This window comes from Musca vetustissima, unplaced genomic scaffold, assembly GCF_032173495.1.
Source record: "Musca vetustissima isolate MV318-11 ecotype Yass unplaced genomic scaffold, APGP_CSIRO_Mvet_v1 utg37638, whole genome shotgun sequence".
NCBI lineage: Eukaryota > Metazoa > Arthropoda > Insecta > Diptera > Muscidae > Musca > Musca vetustissima.
Genome location: NW_026887065.1, coordinates 62,747 through 81,450, shown reverse-complemented (window position 1 = coordinate 81,450; position 18,704 = coordinate 62,747). Strand labels below are relative to the sequence as shown.

The following is an 18,704-nucleotide window of genomic DNA, read 5'->3' as shown; positions in this document are numbered from 1 at the left end:
ATTTTTTTTTGTTGTACTAAAAAAATCATCTCAATCTCATTTGAGAAAAAAAAACAAATTTCTTATGGGGATTTACCAATGATCCGACACAGAAACTTATGACGTCACAACTCGCCAATATTATTTTTATTTCAAATTTTATTTTCAAAGAATTAAAGAACAAAGCTTTTGGTTCGGTTCCTTCGTTCAGTACGCGGTGTTAAGGTTAACTAAACCCGTTTGTTGTTGTTCTTTTTGGCCTGATCTCAATATTTGTTGCTATTTCATTGTCATTTGTTTTGTAGTTGCTGTGATTTTTTTGTTCTGTTCGCTTACAAGATTTGAAAGGAAATAACAACAAATACAACAACAACTCACCACCACCGACAAACGTTATGGGGGTTTATTCTCAATGCTCCATGGGGCTAACGCCACATTCACAAAACGGTAACAGACGCGTGCGGTTCATTTAGCTCGCATCCGAATTTTATAGTGGCTGAGTGGAGTAGAACTCGACGATTGGGGCTCAAAATCTAACCAAAAAAAAAACTTAACTGTGATAACAAAAAATAAAAACTACCAAAAAAACAACAACACCATATTAACTATAATTAAAATAATTTATAACTACAGTAACAAACAACAACAACATGTCGTGTAATAATGAAGGTATGTGCAAAAACAAACATAAATTGTGATATGGGTATTTCCATGAGCCCGAAAAAAATAATCTTTAAAAAATCCCCACCTCCATAGGAGGCCTAAAACATATTCTTTAAAAAATCCCCACCTCAACGGGAGCCCTAAAAATATTCTTTAAAAAATCCCCACCTCAACGGGAGCCCTAAAAATATTCTTTAAAAAATCCACGCCTTGATGGGAGCCCTAAAAAATATTCTTTAAAAAATCCACGCCTTGATGGGAGCCCCACCTGCATAGGAGCCCTGAATAATACTCTTTAAAAAATCCCCTCCTCCATGGGAGCCCTAAAAATATTATTTAAAAAGTCCCCACCTTCATTGGGGACCCTAAAAAATATTCTTTAAAAAACCCCCACCTCCATTGGAGCCCTGAAAATATTATTTAAAAAATCCACATCTCCCTAAACCCTAAAAAATAATCTTTAAAAAATCCCCTCCTCCATGGGAGCCCTAAAAAATATTCTTAAAAAAGTCCCCACCTCCATTGGGGCCCTAAAAAATATTCTTGATGGGAGCCCTAAAAAATATTCTTTAAAAAATCCCCACCTCCATAGGAGTACTAAAAAATATTCTTTAAAAAATCCCCACTTCCATGGGAGCCTCAAAAAAAAAATCACGCATTGATGGTAGCTCTAAAAAATATTCTTAAAAATCCACGCGTTTTTGGGAGCCTTAAAAAATATTTTTTAAAAAAAATTATTTTTTTCTTTCTCCATTTTCAGTTTTTAATTTAAATGTCCTGATGCAGCAGCAGCAACAACCCCACATGGAATGTCAATTCAATATTACTCATGCTGCTGATGGCTATACCCCGCTGCCCATACAAAGTTTTCCCACCCTGATGGCGGTGGGCATGAATTTATTCAATCACGTTTTAATTGTGACACTGACCTCGTATATGGTCTATAAATGTTGGCTACTAGAATTTCAAAAGACCGCCCTGCATGCCCATCTTTGTACACTTGGGGTAGGTATACCTTTGATGGACCCAAAACCACTCATTTCTAATTTGTTCCATTTCTCCCCATTTTCAGTTTGTTCTCCTAATGGCCGAGGGTGTAATGGTCCGTTATCGGGCCAATATTCTATTCGATGACTATTCAGCGGAAAGTAAGACCCTGCTGCATGCCTTATTACAATTTATGGGTGGATTTTTGGGTATCATTGGAACATTGCAAAAATACTGGGGTAAAGAGACCCATTTTAAGTCACGTCATGCAAAATTTGGTAAGATCGAATAATTGAAGAAAAAATCGGATTAAATATAAACTAATAACATCCCTTCCCCTCTCTCTCAGGTTTGGCTGCCTGCATATTCTGTTTCATAAATTTCATCGCCGGTTTCTGTACCCTGATCTTACCCTCTAGCCGTATTGCCATGAAACTCCTACACACATCCTTGGGCCTTTTGACATTTGTCACCGGTATGTTGGCTCAGATCTTTGGCTATGACACCGGGTTCTTTCAACGCAATTTTACCCATAAGAGGCTATTTAAATTTGTCACCTTTGTTATAATGGCCATATCGATTATTGGACCCTTTAAGATGATTACACAAAAAATGCACAGCACTTTTGTTAATTATATGCCGCAGGTGAATATCTAAAGTGAGCGGGATGACTTAGATATATGTGACGATCAAAAGAAAAACTGTGATTTGTACGATTTTAAGGTTAATTGTTGTAACCCACCCCCGGTGGGACCCCCTTCTATGTGTTTTGTTTGTTTTTTGTTCTAGAGATATAAAATTAAGTTATTATAAAAATATAGTATTTAAATAAATTATAATTTTATAATAAAAAAGCTTTAAAAAATCCATGCCTCTTTTGGCGCCCTAAAAATTATTCTTTAACAAATCCCCACCTCTATGGGAGCCCTAAAAAATATTCTTTAAAAAAATTCCCACCTCTATGGGAGCCCTGAAAAATATTCATTAAAAATCCAAACCGATTAGTCTCTCTTCCTTTCTACTCAAGACTTTAGAATGGTTACTAGACTCAGAAATTAGGAAAGCTATTGACCAAATTAAACTTAGCAACCCCCATCATGCACACATCAAAGGCAAATCAGTGGATACAGCCTTACATGAGGTTGTTGGATGCATAGAGAAGAATATGGAGTCCTCTGGCTACACTTTGGCAAAATTCCTCGACATTGAGGGAGCTTTCAACAATGTGAAGCTAGAAACCATCCATTCTGCTTTCGTAAGCACAGATATCCCCTCACTCCTAACGGAATGGATTGATAGAATGCTGGAAAGCAGAATTATCAACTCATTCTGCTTAGGAGAGAGTTCCGTGAGGAAATCTGTCAACAGAGGCACACCACAGGGAGGAGTACTATCTTCCCTTTTGCGGCTTCTGGTGATAAATGAGATATTTCTGAAATTCAATCATTTCAGGATAAAGGTTGTAGCCTATGCCGATTAAGTTGTTGTTGTTGTTGTAGCAACTGTCTACATGTTTGTTTTATTTAAATTATTCTGGTTCCAGGTTCAGGAAGGTTGCAATCTGTAACGGCTGCGTCCAAAGAGATTCCGGAGACAAATGTGTGGGTTTAGCAGGGCAGTTAAAGAGATGCAGCGTATCGTGAGGTCCAAGTCCCATGCATGGCATGTGTTTCATACCGCGCTGTCAATTCGAGCCCAATACGAATTGAGGCAGCTGCACCATCCTGATCATAGTTGGACTAAAACCACTCTCTACTAGCCGCTGATGGTTGGGGGTATGTTTCTAATGACAATTGCAGACATCCTGGAGGGTGCCCTTTCAACCCTGTCTAGCTGGGCATACGCCAAAGGTCTTGGTGTAAACCCCACTAAGACAGAATTGGTGCTCTTCACTAGGAAACGTAAGATTCCAAGTTTCCGTCTGCCATCACTGGGAGAAGTGACTCTGAACCTTTCTGAAGAAGCAAAATACCTTGGCACCATCCTTGACCGTAAACTAACGTGGAATAGAAATGTGGAGAAACACTCTAAGAAAGGACTGCTGGCACTCTACTCTTATAAGAACTCCATAGGTAAGAGCTGGGGATTAAGACCCGAGATAATACGCTGGCTGCATATGACGATCGTCCTACCCATTCTTACTTGTGGTTGCCTTGTTTGGTGGCAGGGGGTCAACAAAAAGATGCTGCTGAGAAAATTAAGTTTAGTACAGCGATCGGCTTCAAATCTGATCACCGGAGCGTTAAGAAGTACACCACAGGCAGCCTTGAATGCAATTCTGGATCTCCAACCACTGGACATTCTGATTAAGTTCCAGGCGGCCAGGAGTGCCCTGAGGCTCCGGGAAACGGATACCTTGAAATCGCTGAACTATGGTCATGCTAGCATCCTAAACATAACGCCAGGTTGTGACCTCTTGAGGGGGAATAGTCATATTAGTGACTATGTTCCCTCTCACAGAGACTTTAATGAGTTTGGAAGATATGAAATGGTAAAACCTCTTCTTTAAAATAGACCCAAAATTTGACATGGCTAAATAACCTTTTTACCGCTCTTCTTCTCTCGCTCTCTTTTCTCCTTGCTCTTCCACTCTCTATTTTCTTTTCTTTGCAGGTAAAAAAGGATGATCACAATGGGCATAGTCTCCGAGTGGACGGTTGTTACAACCGTACATTCCTAAACAAACCTAAGCTCGAAAAAATATTCTTTAAAAATCCACGCCTTGATGGGAGCTTGAAAAAAAAATTCCTTAGGAAATCCTGGCCTTGATGGGAGTTCAACAAAAATATTCTTTAAAAATCCACGCCTTAATGGGAGCTTAAAAAAAATCCTTAGGAAATCCTCGCCTTGATGGGAGTTCGAAAAAATATTCTTTAAAAATCCACACCTTGATGGGAGCTTGAAAAAAATTTCCTTAGGAAATCCTCGCCTTGATGGGAGTTCAAAAAAAATATTCTTTAAAAATCCACGCCTTTATGGGAGCTTGAAAAAAAATTCCTTAGGAAATCCTCACCTTGATGGGAGTTCGAAAATATATTTGTTAAAAATCCACGCCTTGATGGTAGCTCGAAAAAATAGTCTTTAGGAAATCGACGCCTTTTTAATCACCCCTATTCCGTATGTCGTCGTCGTTGTCGACGACGTTTCTCTTTCGACATCACTTCGCATCGACATCGACATCACTTCGACACTTATTTGGTATTCTGTAACACTCATGCGACGATGTCGACTATTTATCGATAATATCAATAAAAACAAAAATTTTGTTGCATACTTTTGGGCAAAAATGTGTTTGTATCCTTCACCGCACTGTGGCACAGGGCATTATGTCTTGGTAAATATGTTTGCAACGACCAAAAAGAAACGAGATAGACCCATAGTTACTTTTTAGTATATAGTATGTACATAGAATTATTTTTCAGTCGATTTATGCATGTCCCTCCCATTCATGTATTATTTTAAACAAGTTACATGCCACCATTATGATCCGAACGGGATGAAATTTGGAAAAAATCCATCCAATTGGGATGAAATTTTATTTCCACATAGACGAGTCCTATTGACATTGGTCAAAATCGGTTTAGATTTATATATAGATCCCATATATTTTTCTTTATTTACACTTTATTTTGCATTAAGTATTGAATAGATTCTAGAATGATGTATCCAGTTCTTGTCCGGTCATGTTTTTTTTTTTAAATTTAAAAAAAAAAATGTTCAAACGCTTCAGTCGTCAACAAAAACTATGACGAAGAAATCTTCGACATCGTCGTCGTCACACATTGTTACGGAATACCAAACATCTTTCAATAGTTATCGATAAATGTCGACAACGACATAGGGAATACCAATTTGCAAAAGACGACTCTCTTCGACGTCGATTCGTGTCGACGACGACATACAGAATAGGGGTGAATATTCCTCTCCTTCCAATGTGATTCCCCATTTGTTGTTGGATGGTCCTCCAAAGATTATTTCCAATAGTGCAAATGTTTGTGTTTAAATAATTTATTCTCCAAATGATACCGGGTCGATTTTCGGGGTAGGAAATTTCTTTCCATAACACAGTTATACATTTGTTTTGAACAACTAATTACTACACATAGATATTTTGTTAGATTATGATATACATATATAGAAATAGGCTTGGAAGAGTAAATAATATATAAGGGAATAAGACCAATGTCATTTCATATTTCAAACACTACAAACTAAGATAAGATACATAAACGAAAAATAGTTATTCTTTAAAAATAAAATTCAGTTTTTTTGGGCGAATTGGAAACCCCAATTCCAGCCCACCATTCAAATTATGTATTTCATTTAACGGCCCATACGTTGAGAGGCCGAAATAAGATCCAATGCTTCGGGTATATTGCCATTGACACTTTCCAATAATTGTGTCAGCCAGGCACCCTCATTGCTGAAACCCATTGCCATCATGGCGTGAACAGAGCTGTTGATGAGTTCATCTAAAAAAATGGAAAAAAGGGAATTATTTTAAATATTCAAAAAAAATAATAATTTTTCTATTAACTTACCCTGATGATAAACAGGTACGGATCTCTTCTCTTCGGGTTTTTTGGTGGCTGCTGAAGTTTCCTTTTCTGTTTCCTTGTTGAAAACTGGTACAGCACGCAATTCCTTTGGTACCTCGTTGGCTGCTCCCTCCTTACGTTCTTCTGTTTCCATTTTATCAATGTGAGCCTTCAGATCGGCACTAATTTGGGCAAAGTCCATCACATTGGATTTATTCAAAGAAGATTGTGGTGGTGTTGTTGTGGCTGAGCTGGGACCAGCAGAAGGAATTGATGCTGCAGCTGGGGCTGCCTCAGGACTTGCCTCCTTGGAGTTGGGGGCATTCAATTTAATAAATGACTCCGAAACGCTATCACTTTCACTATCACTACCCACATCACTGATATCCAAGAGACCATCAGTGGCGGCGGCTTGCTCTTGGCTGGTATTCCTTGGCTCTGCAGCGGCGGCGGCTTCAGTTTCAGATTTTGAAGATGTTGTAGTTTTTGAGGAATTCATCGAGTTGGTATTGGAGTGTTGTGAAGATGTATTTGAGGGTCGACGAAAATTGGCGGCAAATGGACAAGCGGTGGCATCACCACCCTCAGCCCCATCCATGGGATCAAGCATTTTGGCAAACATATCATTGAAATTATTCAAAATTTCCATGCCACCCTTCAAGAGTTTGGGATCAAGCAATTGGACAAAATCTTGTAGTGAGGGGGTGGCTGACATTGTTGGTGTGGCTTGGGCACTGTTATTGGGTGTTGACGATTTGGATGTGGTGGGTTTTTCGTTATCAACCGATGTAGTAGTGGTAGAGGGGGAGGGACTGGCCTCCTTGGCTGTTCCAGCCATGGTAGTTTCCTGTATAACCTTGGCTGCAATTTCAGCCGATTTTACAGCTGTCTCATGGGCTTTTTGGGCTGCCAAATTTGCTGCTTCGGCAGCTGCCTTGGCAATGGCCTCATGATCCACATTTTCAGTAGTTGGAATTTTTGTAGTATTATCAGAAGTCTCTGGTGTACAAGCCGAATCTCCAGCAGAGGCGGCTGCAGCAGCTGCTGCTGCTCCACCTCCCTCAGCTAAATCATGCATCATTTCATACAAATGAGATAGGAAATTGTGACGAGCATGGCGACGTCCATGTTTACGACCACTTTCTTTGGTCTTTTCACCTTCTCCATTACCGGTGGCACCGGCAGCTGCCGAGGAACAGCTTGGTGATCCAGCTGTTGCTGCACTCTTCCAACGTTTTTCATGATGATGATGTTTACGACCCAATTTACGACCACACCCAGCAAGACCAGGTGTTACCCAGGCATCCACCACAAATGGACAACTATTGTTGGGCATACGAATCATCATGTGATCACCGTGGACATGCTTGGCTTCACAATGTTGACACAAGTCATAGTTGGGACATTGGATACACTTGTAACGAAAACCGATAATGGGTGCCATTAGGCATGAATCACATTCGACACCCATATGAATTTGATTGACATCAAAAGTAACTTCGGGTTGGGGTGGTACTGAAGTAGATTGAGCACCAGCAGCATTAGCTGTAGGATTTGTGGTCTCAGCTGTAGGAGGAGTGGCCTTAGTGGTGGTTGCTGTGGCTTCCTGGGACTTTGTCACCACGGCTGGTTTGGCATTATTTTTGGGTGCCACATATAAATGACGGCGTCCACCAATCTCCCAAAAGATATTAAAGCTATCTTGTGAGACAATATCGATTTCATCACCATCCTCATCTGGAAAAATAAAAAAACATTAATTTTTGAAAGAAAAAAAAAATAAAAAATAATAAAAATTGAAGGGGTAATTTAAAAAATAGGAGTTTCTGAATTTTGGACCAAAATATAGAAGTTTTGTTCCCACATCAATGCAGTTCATTTTATCGAATTCGAGGTATCAAAATTCTATTAAAAATATGTTTTGAAGGCCTTAACAAAGCCGTGGATTTTTTAAAAAAAGGCGTTTGGAGGCCTCAAATTAAGAGTCTTTTTTTTAAAGAATTTTCAAAGACTACCATAAGATAAGGATTTTTTAAAAATTATTTTGTAAATTAATTGTTGCCCTGTGTATTTGAATGGTACTCCCCCAAAGCATGTTTATCATTGTTTTGATGACTCAGAGTATGTCAATCTAATTGTGTTATCTTTTCTATGATTATAAATAAAATCAATGATAAAGAGCCATAATACAAAACAATACAAAACACAAACATATATGGGCTACTCAGGAGCCCTGCAGATTCTATATATGTGACCATAACAAATATATACTATATAGGTGAATCTTGTTAGGGCCTTAACATTTGATGACCGATATATGTGGCAGCTATATCAGAATCGATTTCAATATCTGAAGAATAATATTATATTATTTTCCCTCAAAAATCGAAAATCGGAGTTCGGATATAGGGAAGAGCTTTATCTTAAACTGAACCCATTGGTATGAAATTTAATAGAGGTATTACTAGACTACACACAATTTCTCATGGCAAATATTAACTGTATCGGGTGTCTATTAGAGACTTTTTTGTGCTAAAAACCTAAAATCGGATGTCGGATATAGCTGACAACCCTATGTAAATTTGAACCGATTGGAAGGAAATTTTATAGAGATGTTACTAGGGTATATACAACGTCTCATACCAAATATTGTCAATATCGGATGAATTATAAAGCCTTTTTTCGGCAATAACGTGAAATCGGAGATCGGATATATGTGAGAACTATATCTGAAAATGAATCGATTTGTACGAAATATAGCATAGGTAATACTACCATACCGATTATTATCATGAGTAATATAACTTTTCCCGGCAAAAACGTCAAATCGGGGTTCGGATGTATACTAGAACTATCGAAAATGTCAACCGATTTCTGCGAAATTTGTAAGGAATATTACTAGGCTATCTACAATGCCTCATACCATATATCATCATTATTGGATAAAAATAAGAACCGGTTTCCGACAAAATCGTAAAATTTGAAGTCGGATATCCGTGGCAACTCTATGTAAATTTCACGCGATATGTATTAAATTTGATAGAGGTGTTGCTAGGATATACACAATGTCTCATACCAAATATGGTCAATATCAAATACAATTTAGATACTGACATTGGGTATATGTGTAAATTTCGATCGATTTGTATATTTGTATGTATTTATATACACAATGACTCATGTAAAATATCATCATTTTCAGATCATTTTTCCGACAAAATTGTGAAATCGGACTTTGGATATACGTGGCAAATCTCTGCAAATTTGAACCGATTGTTATGAAATTTGTCATGGATATTAACAGGCTATACATAATGTATCATACCAAATTTCGTCAATATCCGATGAATATTAGAAAAAATGTTGGCACAAACGTGAAATCGGACATTGGGTACATATGACAGCCATATGTAAATTTGAACCGATTCGAACAAAATTTGGCAGATGTATTGCTGGACTATATGCAATGTCTCTTAGCAAATATGATCGATATCCGAAGGATATTTCAGTACTTTGCCATTCAAATTGTAAAATTCGAAGTCGAATATGTGTGGGAGCTATATGTAAATTCAAACCAATTTGAACCAAATTCAATAGAGGTAGTATTGGATACTATACCATTTCACGTACCGACTATTAACATCATTAGATGTATATTAGTGTATTTTTGCTGCAAAAATGAGGAATCGGATGACGGATATGTATGGGAGCTACATATAAATCTGAACCGATTTGAACCAAATTTAAAAGAGGTATCGCAAGACCTCACACATTGCCTCTTAGCAAATATCAACGGTATCGGTTGCATATTTCAGTAATTTTCCATACAAATTGTAAAATTTGAAGTCGGATATGTGTGGGAGATATATGTAAATCTGAACCGATTTGAACCAAATTTATCAGGGGTGTAACCATACTATAGCATTCCAAATATCATGGATATCGGAAGAATATTTCAGTCTTTATTATGCAAAAATGTAGAATCGGTCGTTTGGTACATGTGGCAGCTATATCTGAACCTATTTGAACCAAATTTGACAGAGGTAATATTGGACAATATGCAATATCACATACTGAATATCAGCGATATTGGTTACAATTTACATTATTTTTGAAGCAAAAATGTATAATCGAACCTTTGGTACATGTGGCAGCTATATGTAAATCTGAACCGATTTGAATAAATATTTACAGATGTAGTATTGGACAATATATAATGTCACATACCGAATATCAGCGTTATCGAATACGTTTGACATTATTTTTGCAGCAAAAATGTGAAATCGGACTACGGATATAGGGGTACTTTGAAATATAAACCAATTTGTTGACCTATAAATTTCTAAATTTCATTGAAAATTCTCCTCAATTTTTCTTCCAAATTTCCAATCTGACGATTATTCAAAAAACCGTTCTTTCCCCATTTGCTGCTTAATCATGATTCATTTTTCAAATTACAACACGCATAAGAGAAACAGAGGCCTTCTCTTCGATTGCATGATGATAACGGCTGTTTTCTCTTACACAGAACACAAATCAAAGTGCAATCGGTAAAAATTGCACCACCACCGCCATTCACAACAACAACACGTATTGCAAAATATACTATGTATCACAAATTTGCATGTTCTTCTTTTTGCATCATCTGATATACAGGAGAAAAATAATTATATCTTTTACAATATTAAAAAATATTTTTTTTTTGCAAATACTTACCAATCCAATAGTAACGTATTTCGCAACGTTCCTCTTTACGTTCTTCAAACAGGGTTTGAACTATCCGTTCTTGGATGTTGGTAAAGCTAGGCGAAGAATCTTTCAAATAACCATTGATTTTTTTGCCATCGGGCAAAATGTAGGAAAATTTCAGCAATGTTGACATGATGATTTTGGTCGATAGATTGGCTTATGAAACAAAGTCGCTCGGTTTGGTATTATTAACTAATTATCCGGTTTGTTTTAAGCGATTTTTTTTAATTTCTGGTAAACTATTTTTAAATTTTTTCTTCAACACTTTTATTGCGTTTTACTTTAGCTGTCCGACGACTTCTTTACGCTGTGATTCTGTTTTCGTACTGTATAGTTTGTTGGATGGCCCTTTGTTTTTATATGACCCAACAGCAGCTCGACACGAAACATACGCACCACACAATAACAACGCAATTATTGCTCATTCACTCACTCTTGCATTGGAAACTATTTCACAATTTCTCTTAAAAATAACTTCACCGGGTTTTCGCTCTCTTTAATTCTCGCTTGTTCTGGACAATTCCTTCAAAATTTGCAATATCACTTTTAATTCTGGGACTGGATTGGATTTAATTAAAGTGATGACTAGCCGACTGGTTGACTGACGACTATCTTGGGTGACTTGGAGTTTTGTTTTGAAGTGTGTGTCTCTGTTTTCATGTCGACACTGAACATACGCATTGTTTGCAATTGATATGGGTATGGAGTGATGCTATGATTTTAACGTATGGCAAATGTAAACAATTAACTGAATTAATACAAAATGAGATGTAACTTATATAAAAATAAATTAAAAATGAAAAGAATATTAGTATTTAAAAATTGCAAGTTTATAGTAACCGCTAAAAACAAATATTTTGAAAATTCATGCTTACAGTTGGGAGAAGTTGTGTTCTTCCCCACACTGAACATACCCATTGCTTGTAATTGATATATTTATGGAGTGATGCTAGCATTTTAACGCAAGAAAATGTAAAAAAAATTACTTTATTGATAGATAAATATCATATATAATAAAGTACATTTTTACACATTTGTCTTGCGTTAATATATATATATATATATATATATATATAACATAAATAGGTGATCACTGCCCGACTGGCTGACTGTGCGTATGAGTTTTGGTTTAATGTCTCTCCGAGACTTGCTCTGTTGTTTGTGTACACTGAACATACCCATTGCTTTATATTGATATGCTTACAGTAAGTTTACATTTATCCGGATTTCGTTAACCCAGTGGGTTTTAATTGTCATTTCCTTTGCATATATGTCAAATAAATCCTCATAAAGTAGGTTAACCCAGTAAAAAGTTCTAATGTACAAAGAGTTTTATGGAGTAAAGCTAGCATTATAAAACTCGCAAGTTTCAATAAATAAATGAATTGATAGAAAAATTAAAAAAATAAGATATATATAATAAAAAATATATATAATAATAGAAAATATACATAATAGAAAATAAACATTTTTTGACACTGCAGGCACAATGAAAAAGCATTCTATTAAAAAGACGTAAAATTGGACGTCGCATATACGCGATAAATATATGCCAATTTTCTCAGCAGCCTCCAAAGCCCTGAAATACCAAATTAGAACCGTTTTGGTGGGAAAATGCGACAAAAACCGTAAAAATATTTTTTGGTTTAGATGTTTTCTACTCAATGAGAATCCAAAATATCAAATTAGAATCAATTAGGTTGACAAACGTGCCCATACTCCCCAAATTACTCGGAAACTTCGGCAAATATTGATAATTAGCAGTAGAAAGATATGCTGCCTATTAGCAATCCAAAATACCAAATTACAGCTGAGTAGGTTGAAAAACATTCCCAAACTCCCCAAAATATCAAATAATAGAGAATTCTGCAGTTTGGTGACTACCACAAAACATAGACAAATTTTGATAATTTTTGGTAGTGAGATTTGTTACACAACGAGAATTCAAAATACAAAATTACAGCCAAGTTCGTTGGAAAACGTATCCGAAATCCCCAAAATACCGAATACTGGGGGGTACCGTCATATGGAGGCTACCCTGAAACTTAAGATTAATAATTTTTGGTACGGAGATGTGATATATAACGAGAACACAAAATACCAAATTACAACTAAATCGGATGGAAAATCGGATGGAAACATGAAAACGTGGACCGATATATCCCATTTGCAATACCAAATATCCTAGGGGTACTAGCAATGTCTGTGCAAAATTTCAGAGCTCTATCTTAAATATTGCTATCGTGATTTGAACAGACGGACAAACATGCATAAATCGGCATAGAATTTTATTTACATCAAGATTATATATTCTTTATGGGATCTCATGTGAATATTTTGAGGTTGATGATGAAAGCAAATACTAATATGCACTAAAAATTCAAATTAAAAATAAAATTGATTAGGTATGTTCAGTGCAATTGTAATAAATACACAAACCTTCCGTTGTGCTACACTGAACATTCACATTGCATGTAAATGAAAAACTAGATTCACAATCGTTATGTTTCGTTACACTGAACATACACAATGTATGTAATCAATACGATTTTACAATTCATTGCCGAACAAAATTTTCAAAATCAGATTAAAAAGAAAATAACTTAAGTGTTTTCAGTGCAATTTTAATGTAAATGCACAATCTTTCCGTTTCTCATCACTGAACACACACTTTGCATGTAAATGACGTTGCATAACACTGAACATACATATCTACATTGTAAATACACACACTTTGCATGTAAATGACGTTGCATAACACTGAACATACATATCTACATTGTAAATACACTATTATTCACTGAACATACACATTGCTTGTAAATGACACATTTTTTCATTTTCATAACACTGAACATACGCAAGGTACGTAATTAATATGGTTTTACAGCAGGGACATGCAGAAAGCCGCTCATTTACGCCTATTTACACCTGAAATTACCTAATTGCCCGATAATGTGCATTTTCCACGCGATTTAATAAAAAATAGGGAACTTTCCAATAAGAGATGTTATAGTTTTTACAATTTTTAGTAATTCCATAGTTTCCATAAAAGTGGCAGCTATCGAAATACCGAGTAATTCATAAAACCACCTCTTATTGGAAAACTGTTTACTAATAATAATCGTTTAATCCTAGTAGTCTTAATAATATACATTTTTATTGTAAATATTCACAAATTACTTAAGAACATCAATTGTTCAATGCTTTCGCCCAAAAGTATGCTACATTTTTCCTAAAAGCACTTTTCAGTAGTATCACGTACCATTTTATTACACTGAACATACACATTGTATGCAAGTGGCACGCTACTATAATGCTACTTAATATCATGTAATTAATTTGCTTTTATAATTAATTGTCGAATTGACCAAACATTATATCCCCAAAAGTTGATGAAAATATGGGCATTTACAATAAGAGGTGTTATATATGTTGGAAGCTATTTTTATTTCCATTTTTGTTCAAAAAATAGCTAAGTATCGTTTTATTACACTGAACATGCACAATGCTTCAAATCGTAGGCCAATAAGATGTCTTTATTGCGAAATATGTACAACATGTTTTTTTCCACAATTCGTTAAAAATATAGGCCATGTAATTAATTTGCTTTTTACAATTAATTGGAACATTTTATCCCCAAAATTCGATGAAAATATAGACATTTACAATAAGAGGTGTTATATATCTGTTAGAAAATATTTTTATTCCCATTTTTGTTGTCGAAAAATAGATATGTATCGTTTCATTATACTGAACACTCATGCGAAATACGTCTCATTACACTGAACATACACAATGTTTGGAGACTGTTTTTGTTTTCGCTTTGTTTTAGCTTTGCATCACATCATTGCACTGAACATACGCATTGCATGGAAATTGTGGTTTATTAAAATATTTTTAAAATTCATTGTCGAATTTGCAAAATATTTGGCATTGTCCCTTGAGTTCGATGAAAATATAGGGATTTCCAATAAGAGGTGTTATTTTGTTATCAATTTAAGTATTAATAATATAAAATAATTTAATAATTATTATAATTACAATCTTAATGCTGTCACTTGTTCAATGTTATCGCCTAAAGGTATGCTACACTTTGTTTCGCAAATGCAATGCATTGTTCAGTTGAGAAAGATCAGCAGCATTGTTTTCATTTTGAATTTAACAACAAATAGAATTGTGCAGCAGACAGTCTGTAGTAAAATTAAATAAATAAACAAAAAACTAATCTTCAAATCATTGATCGCTCAATGCAGATATAAACAATAGACGAGCGAGAGAGAGAGAGAAATAGCGCGCGACAGACTATTCTAAATCTTTTAAAAAATTAATTTGATGAAAAACATATTATTAATGTTTTAATCATTTGGATGAATTTTCTTTCACACATGCACATTAATAAATTATTATAAATTTATTTCCATCAACAATTTTCCACGTGTTATTTATTTGGGGGGGGTTTCTTGTGTGTTTTTTCCGAAAAATCAATTTTGAAGATCACCTTCTTTCGGTTGGAAATTTAGTTGTTTTTTGTCATTTGCCCGGTGCTAACACACGGCATGCCGTTCGTCGTCCGGTGATAAGAAAGTGTTAAGTTTTTTGGAAATAATTAAAATTAAATTAAAAGGGTTTTGTAAATATCAAACTAATAGACAATGAGGTTTCTTTATACGAGGTATGGTGGTGAATTTTGAAAATGTGTATTTGAAAAAAGTACATAAGGCGTAGATTTTTTAAAAAAAGGCGTGCAATTTTAATAATTTAAAAAAATATTTCTAAAACAATTTTTTTCAATTCCCTTTTTTATTAGCCTTGCCCTCCTTTGTCTCGTGGCAGTTGTAGTAGTTGCCCAAAAAGAGGTACCGCTCAGTGCCAAGAACCTCCAAACCAATCAAAGTCAAATTTCGGAAACTCTCAGCACCACAACGACCACCGAAAATCCCTTGGAAAGTGATAATGATTACGATGAGGAGGGAGATTACGATGATGATGAGGATGAGACAAATAATGAGAACGATGATGGCAAGGATGTTCGTGGAGGAGGTCGAGGTGGGGGTACTAATTTGGAACCACCCAAGGATAAACACAATGGCAGACGGCGTCACAAGAAGATCAAGCAACACTTGGGCATAACTTATCTCTGGGGTCCATGGGAAAAATGGAGCCGTTGTGGCAGTGGCTGTGTCCAGTCACGCAAGCGATTTTGTATTAAGAGGTAAGGAGGAGGGGAAGGAGGAACATTTTTAAGAAAATTATTTTTTCAAATTTTTTCACATTTTTAAGGACCCAAAATTCCTCTGATGTGGAACCAGAAGATGTGCAATTCTATCCCGATCCCAAGCTGGGACCCACTGGCTGCCTGGGCATTGTCAAGAAATTCCGCATGTGTAACGATGACAAATGTGCGCCGGCCAGTGGCTTACAAATGCGCCACGAACAATGTGCCCAATTTAATCGGATTATTATTCGTGGTCGCTATTATCATTGGGAGGCTCACGAGGATCCTTACAATGAATGTGAGCTGTATTGTCGCGTTAAAGATTCCGACCTGGTTATGAAGATGAACAAAACGGTGGTGGATGGTACACCATGTCACAAGCCGGCCATACACTATACCCATTATTATCGCAGGCGGGCGGTGTGTGTGGAGGGGATATGCAGGGTAAGTATTCCAGCCTGTTCACAAGGTATTCAATCAATAGGAATGGTCGGATGTCCAGCCGGTCGGCCAGTTCATTATTGGTTGTTAAATTCTTGATTATGTTTAAGTCACATTAAATGATGGCCAAAGCGGGTGGAGTGCTCCGACAAGTAGAGAGCTGTCCGTCCGCCTCTGTATGTGCGTGCGAACAAGTGTTGCCGCCTTGGAAGGCCATCTGGCTGGACTGTTTTTCGGTCGGTCGGCATTTCATCTCAATCTCTTGTCTTTTAATATTGTTTGACTTGAACAAAAAAATTGGCTATGATTCTTGTTAAAGTTAATCATCCGTATTTAAGCTGGCTAAACGATTCGGCAATGCTTTTGTTGTTGTTATGCTTTCAACACCAATTCTGGCCAAGAACAAGACGACCGACCGAACGGCTCTTAAAATTATGGCAGCCTATTTTGTCCTAATGAAGCCTTAAGGTGGCAATTGTCTACAATAATGATCACGATTGAATTTCAAAACAGCAACAACAACAACAAAAATGTTGTTGTTATAAAAAATGATTGAGATGACCTATGAACCTGAAGAGAATGAACAAAAAAATTAAAAACAATTTTTTGTGGAATTTATTTCTTTGGGATTTTTTAAAATCTGTTTTCAGGGATCCCAGAAAATATTCTTTAAAAAATCCACGCCTCTTTGGGAGCCCTTAGAAATATTCTTTAAAAAATCCACGCCTCTTTGGGAGCCCTTAGAAATATTCTTTAAAAAATCCACGCCTGCTTGGGAGCCCTTAGAAATATTCTTTAAAAAATCCACGCCTGCTTGGGAGCCCTTGGAAATATTCATTAAAAAATCCACGCCTCCTTGGGAGCCCTTAGAAATATTCTCTTAAAAAATCCACGCCTCTTTGGGAGCCCTTAGAAATATTCTCTTAAAAAATCCACGCCTCTTTGGGAGCCCTTAGAAATATTCTCTTAAAAAATCCACGCCTCTTTGGGAGCCCTTAGAAATATTGTTTAAAAAACCCAAAAATATTTTTAAAAAATCCACGCCTCTTATGGACGCTTGAATATTTTTTTTCGTTTTTTCCGATTTTCGATTTGTTTTTTTTTTTTATTTTTTGTGTTCTATTTGGGGCTTCGAGATTTTTCCTCTCAATAAATGTGTCAAATTTAAGTGCCAACAAAAAACCATTTTGGACAATTTATTAGAGTTATCACCAAGATAAGTGGCCCTCGAATTAATAGCCAGAATAAGACAACTCTTTGGAGACTCTTCTTCTTGGCGAACGTCTCAAGTCAATGCCAATAAAAATTCGTTGATGGTGGCCTCAGAAAGAAAAATATTTTCATAACCCGCTCTTCGAAAAAAAAAAATAATAAAAAAATTCAAAATAAAAAAAAAATATATTTACGTTGGGCGCCACTCACACATCAGGTCACATAATGGGACAATTAAAATCACCATAATTGGCTAGAGGAGGAAGTAAGGGGAGGGGGGAAACTAACACTTCCCCCTCTCTCTATTTTAGGGTTTAATGGTCTACATTTTGTCATCCGCCTAAGTAGGTGCTGTACAGAACAGCCATTCTAAAAGATATGCGAGCTGTTGTTGTTGTTCACAGCGCATCTGTTGCATTAAGTGGCGATATTAGAGGAGTTTTGTTGGTGATGTTGTTGTTGCCCTAAATCATGGCTTTCTGTCATATCGTGGTGTTTTGTTTTCAAAAATTGTAACAAATTGAGATTTTTTTGCTGTGGATACAAAGCCCTGGATTTTTTGCCTTTGGCTGTTGGGAGTTTCAAAATTGGGCATCTGTTTTGTTGTTGAAATATTATTTTTTATATTTTTGTTGGAATGTTGTTCTCTGATTTGTATTCGAAAATAAAGCAATTTTATATTTGGCTGAAAAGATTTTAAAAATCGTCGGATATGCCATGGAGAATGGGTACTTGAATTGATCGATGGATCGTTTGGCTCATTCGATTGAGAACAGGCCATTTAGCAGAGTGAGAGATTGGGTCAGTAATGGCATATATGGATAAGCAGTGTTGCCATTAGGGTTGAGTGATATTAAAAAAAAAAATTGAAAAAATATTTTTAAAAAAATCCATGCCTTATAAAGATGCCGGAAAAA

The 18,704-nt window shown here is 36.1% G+C and overlaps 2 protein-coding genes across 2 annotated transcripts; one reads left to right on the top strand and one right to left on the bottom strand.

The window, feature by feature from the left end:
* The first annotated feature begins 1,422 nt into the window (after nucleotides 1-1,422).
* LOC133334548 (uncharacterized) lies at nucleotides 1,423-2,286 on the top strand. The gene is made up of 3 exons (XM_061542863.1): nucleotides 1,423-1,647; nucleotides 1,715-1,907; nucleotides 1,979-2,286. The coding sequence occupies exons 1-3, from the start codon at nucleotides 1,423-1,425 to the stop codon at nucleotides 2,284-2,286; spliced, it is 726 nt and encodes a 241-aa protein (XP_061398847.1).
* Nucleotides 2,287-5,935: 3,649 nt separating this feature from the next.
* LOC133334547 (protein ref(2)P-like) lies at nucleotides 5,936-11,049 on the bottom strand. The gene is made up of 3 exons (XM_061542862.1): nucleotides 10,884-11,049; nucleotides 6,171-7,904; nucleotides 5,936-6,116 (listed from the first exon to the last, which is right to left on the bottom strand). The coding sequence occupies exons 1-3, from the start codon at nucleotides 11,047-11,049 to the stop codon at nucleotides 5,953-5,955; spliced, it is 2,064 nt and encodes a 687-aa protein (XP_061398846.1). The 3' UTR covers nucleotides 5,936-5,952.
* Nucleotides 11,050-18,704: the final 7,655 nt, after the last annotated feature.

What these genes read in the sequence shown, in the direction of transcription:
- LOC133334548 (XM_061542863.1), top strand. Translation starts at nt 1,423, where the DNA reads ATGCAGCAGCAGCAACAACCCCACATGGAATGTCAATTCAATATTACT. An exon ending in CCCATCTTTGTACACTTGGG is followed by an intron (nt 1,648 to 1,714) that starts GTAGGTATACCT and finishes CCCCATTTTCAG; the next exon opens with TTTGTTCTCCTAATGGCCGA. An exon ending in GTCACGTCATGCAAAATTTG is followed by an intron (nt 1,908 to 1,978) that starts GTAAGATCGAAT and finishes CCTCTCTCTCAG; the next exon opens with GTTTGGCTGCCTGCATATTC.
- LOC133334547 (XM_061542862.1), bottom strand. Translation starts at nt 11,049, where the DNA reads ATGTCAACATTGCTGAAATTTTCCTACATTTTGCCCGATGGCAAAAAA. An exon ending in AATACGTTACTATTGGATTG is followed by an intron (nt 7,905 to 10,883) that starts GTAAGTATTTGC and finishes TTATTTTTCCAG; the next exon opens with ATGAGGATGGTGATGAAATC. An exon ending in CGTACCTGTTTATCATCAGG is followed by an intron (nt 6,117 to 6,170) that starts GTAAGTTAATAG and finishes ATAATTCCCTTT; the next exon opens with TTTCCATTTTTTTAGATGAA.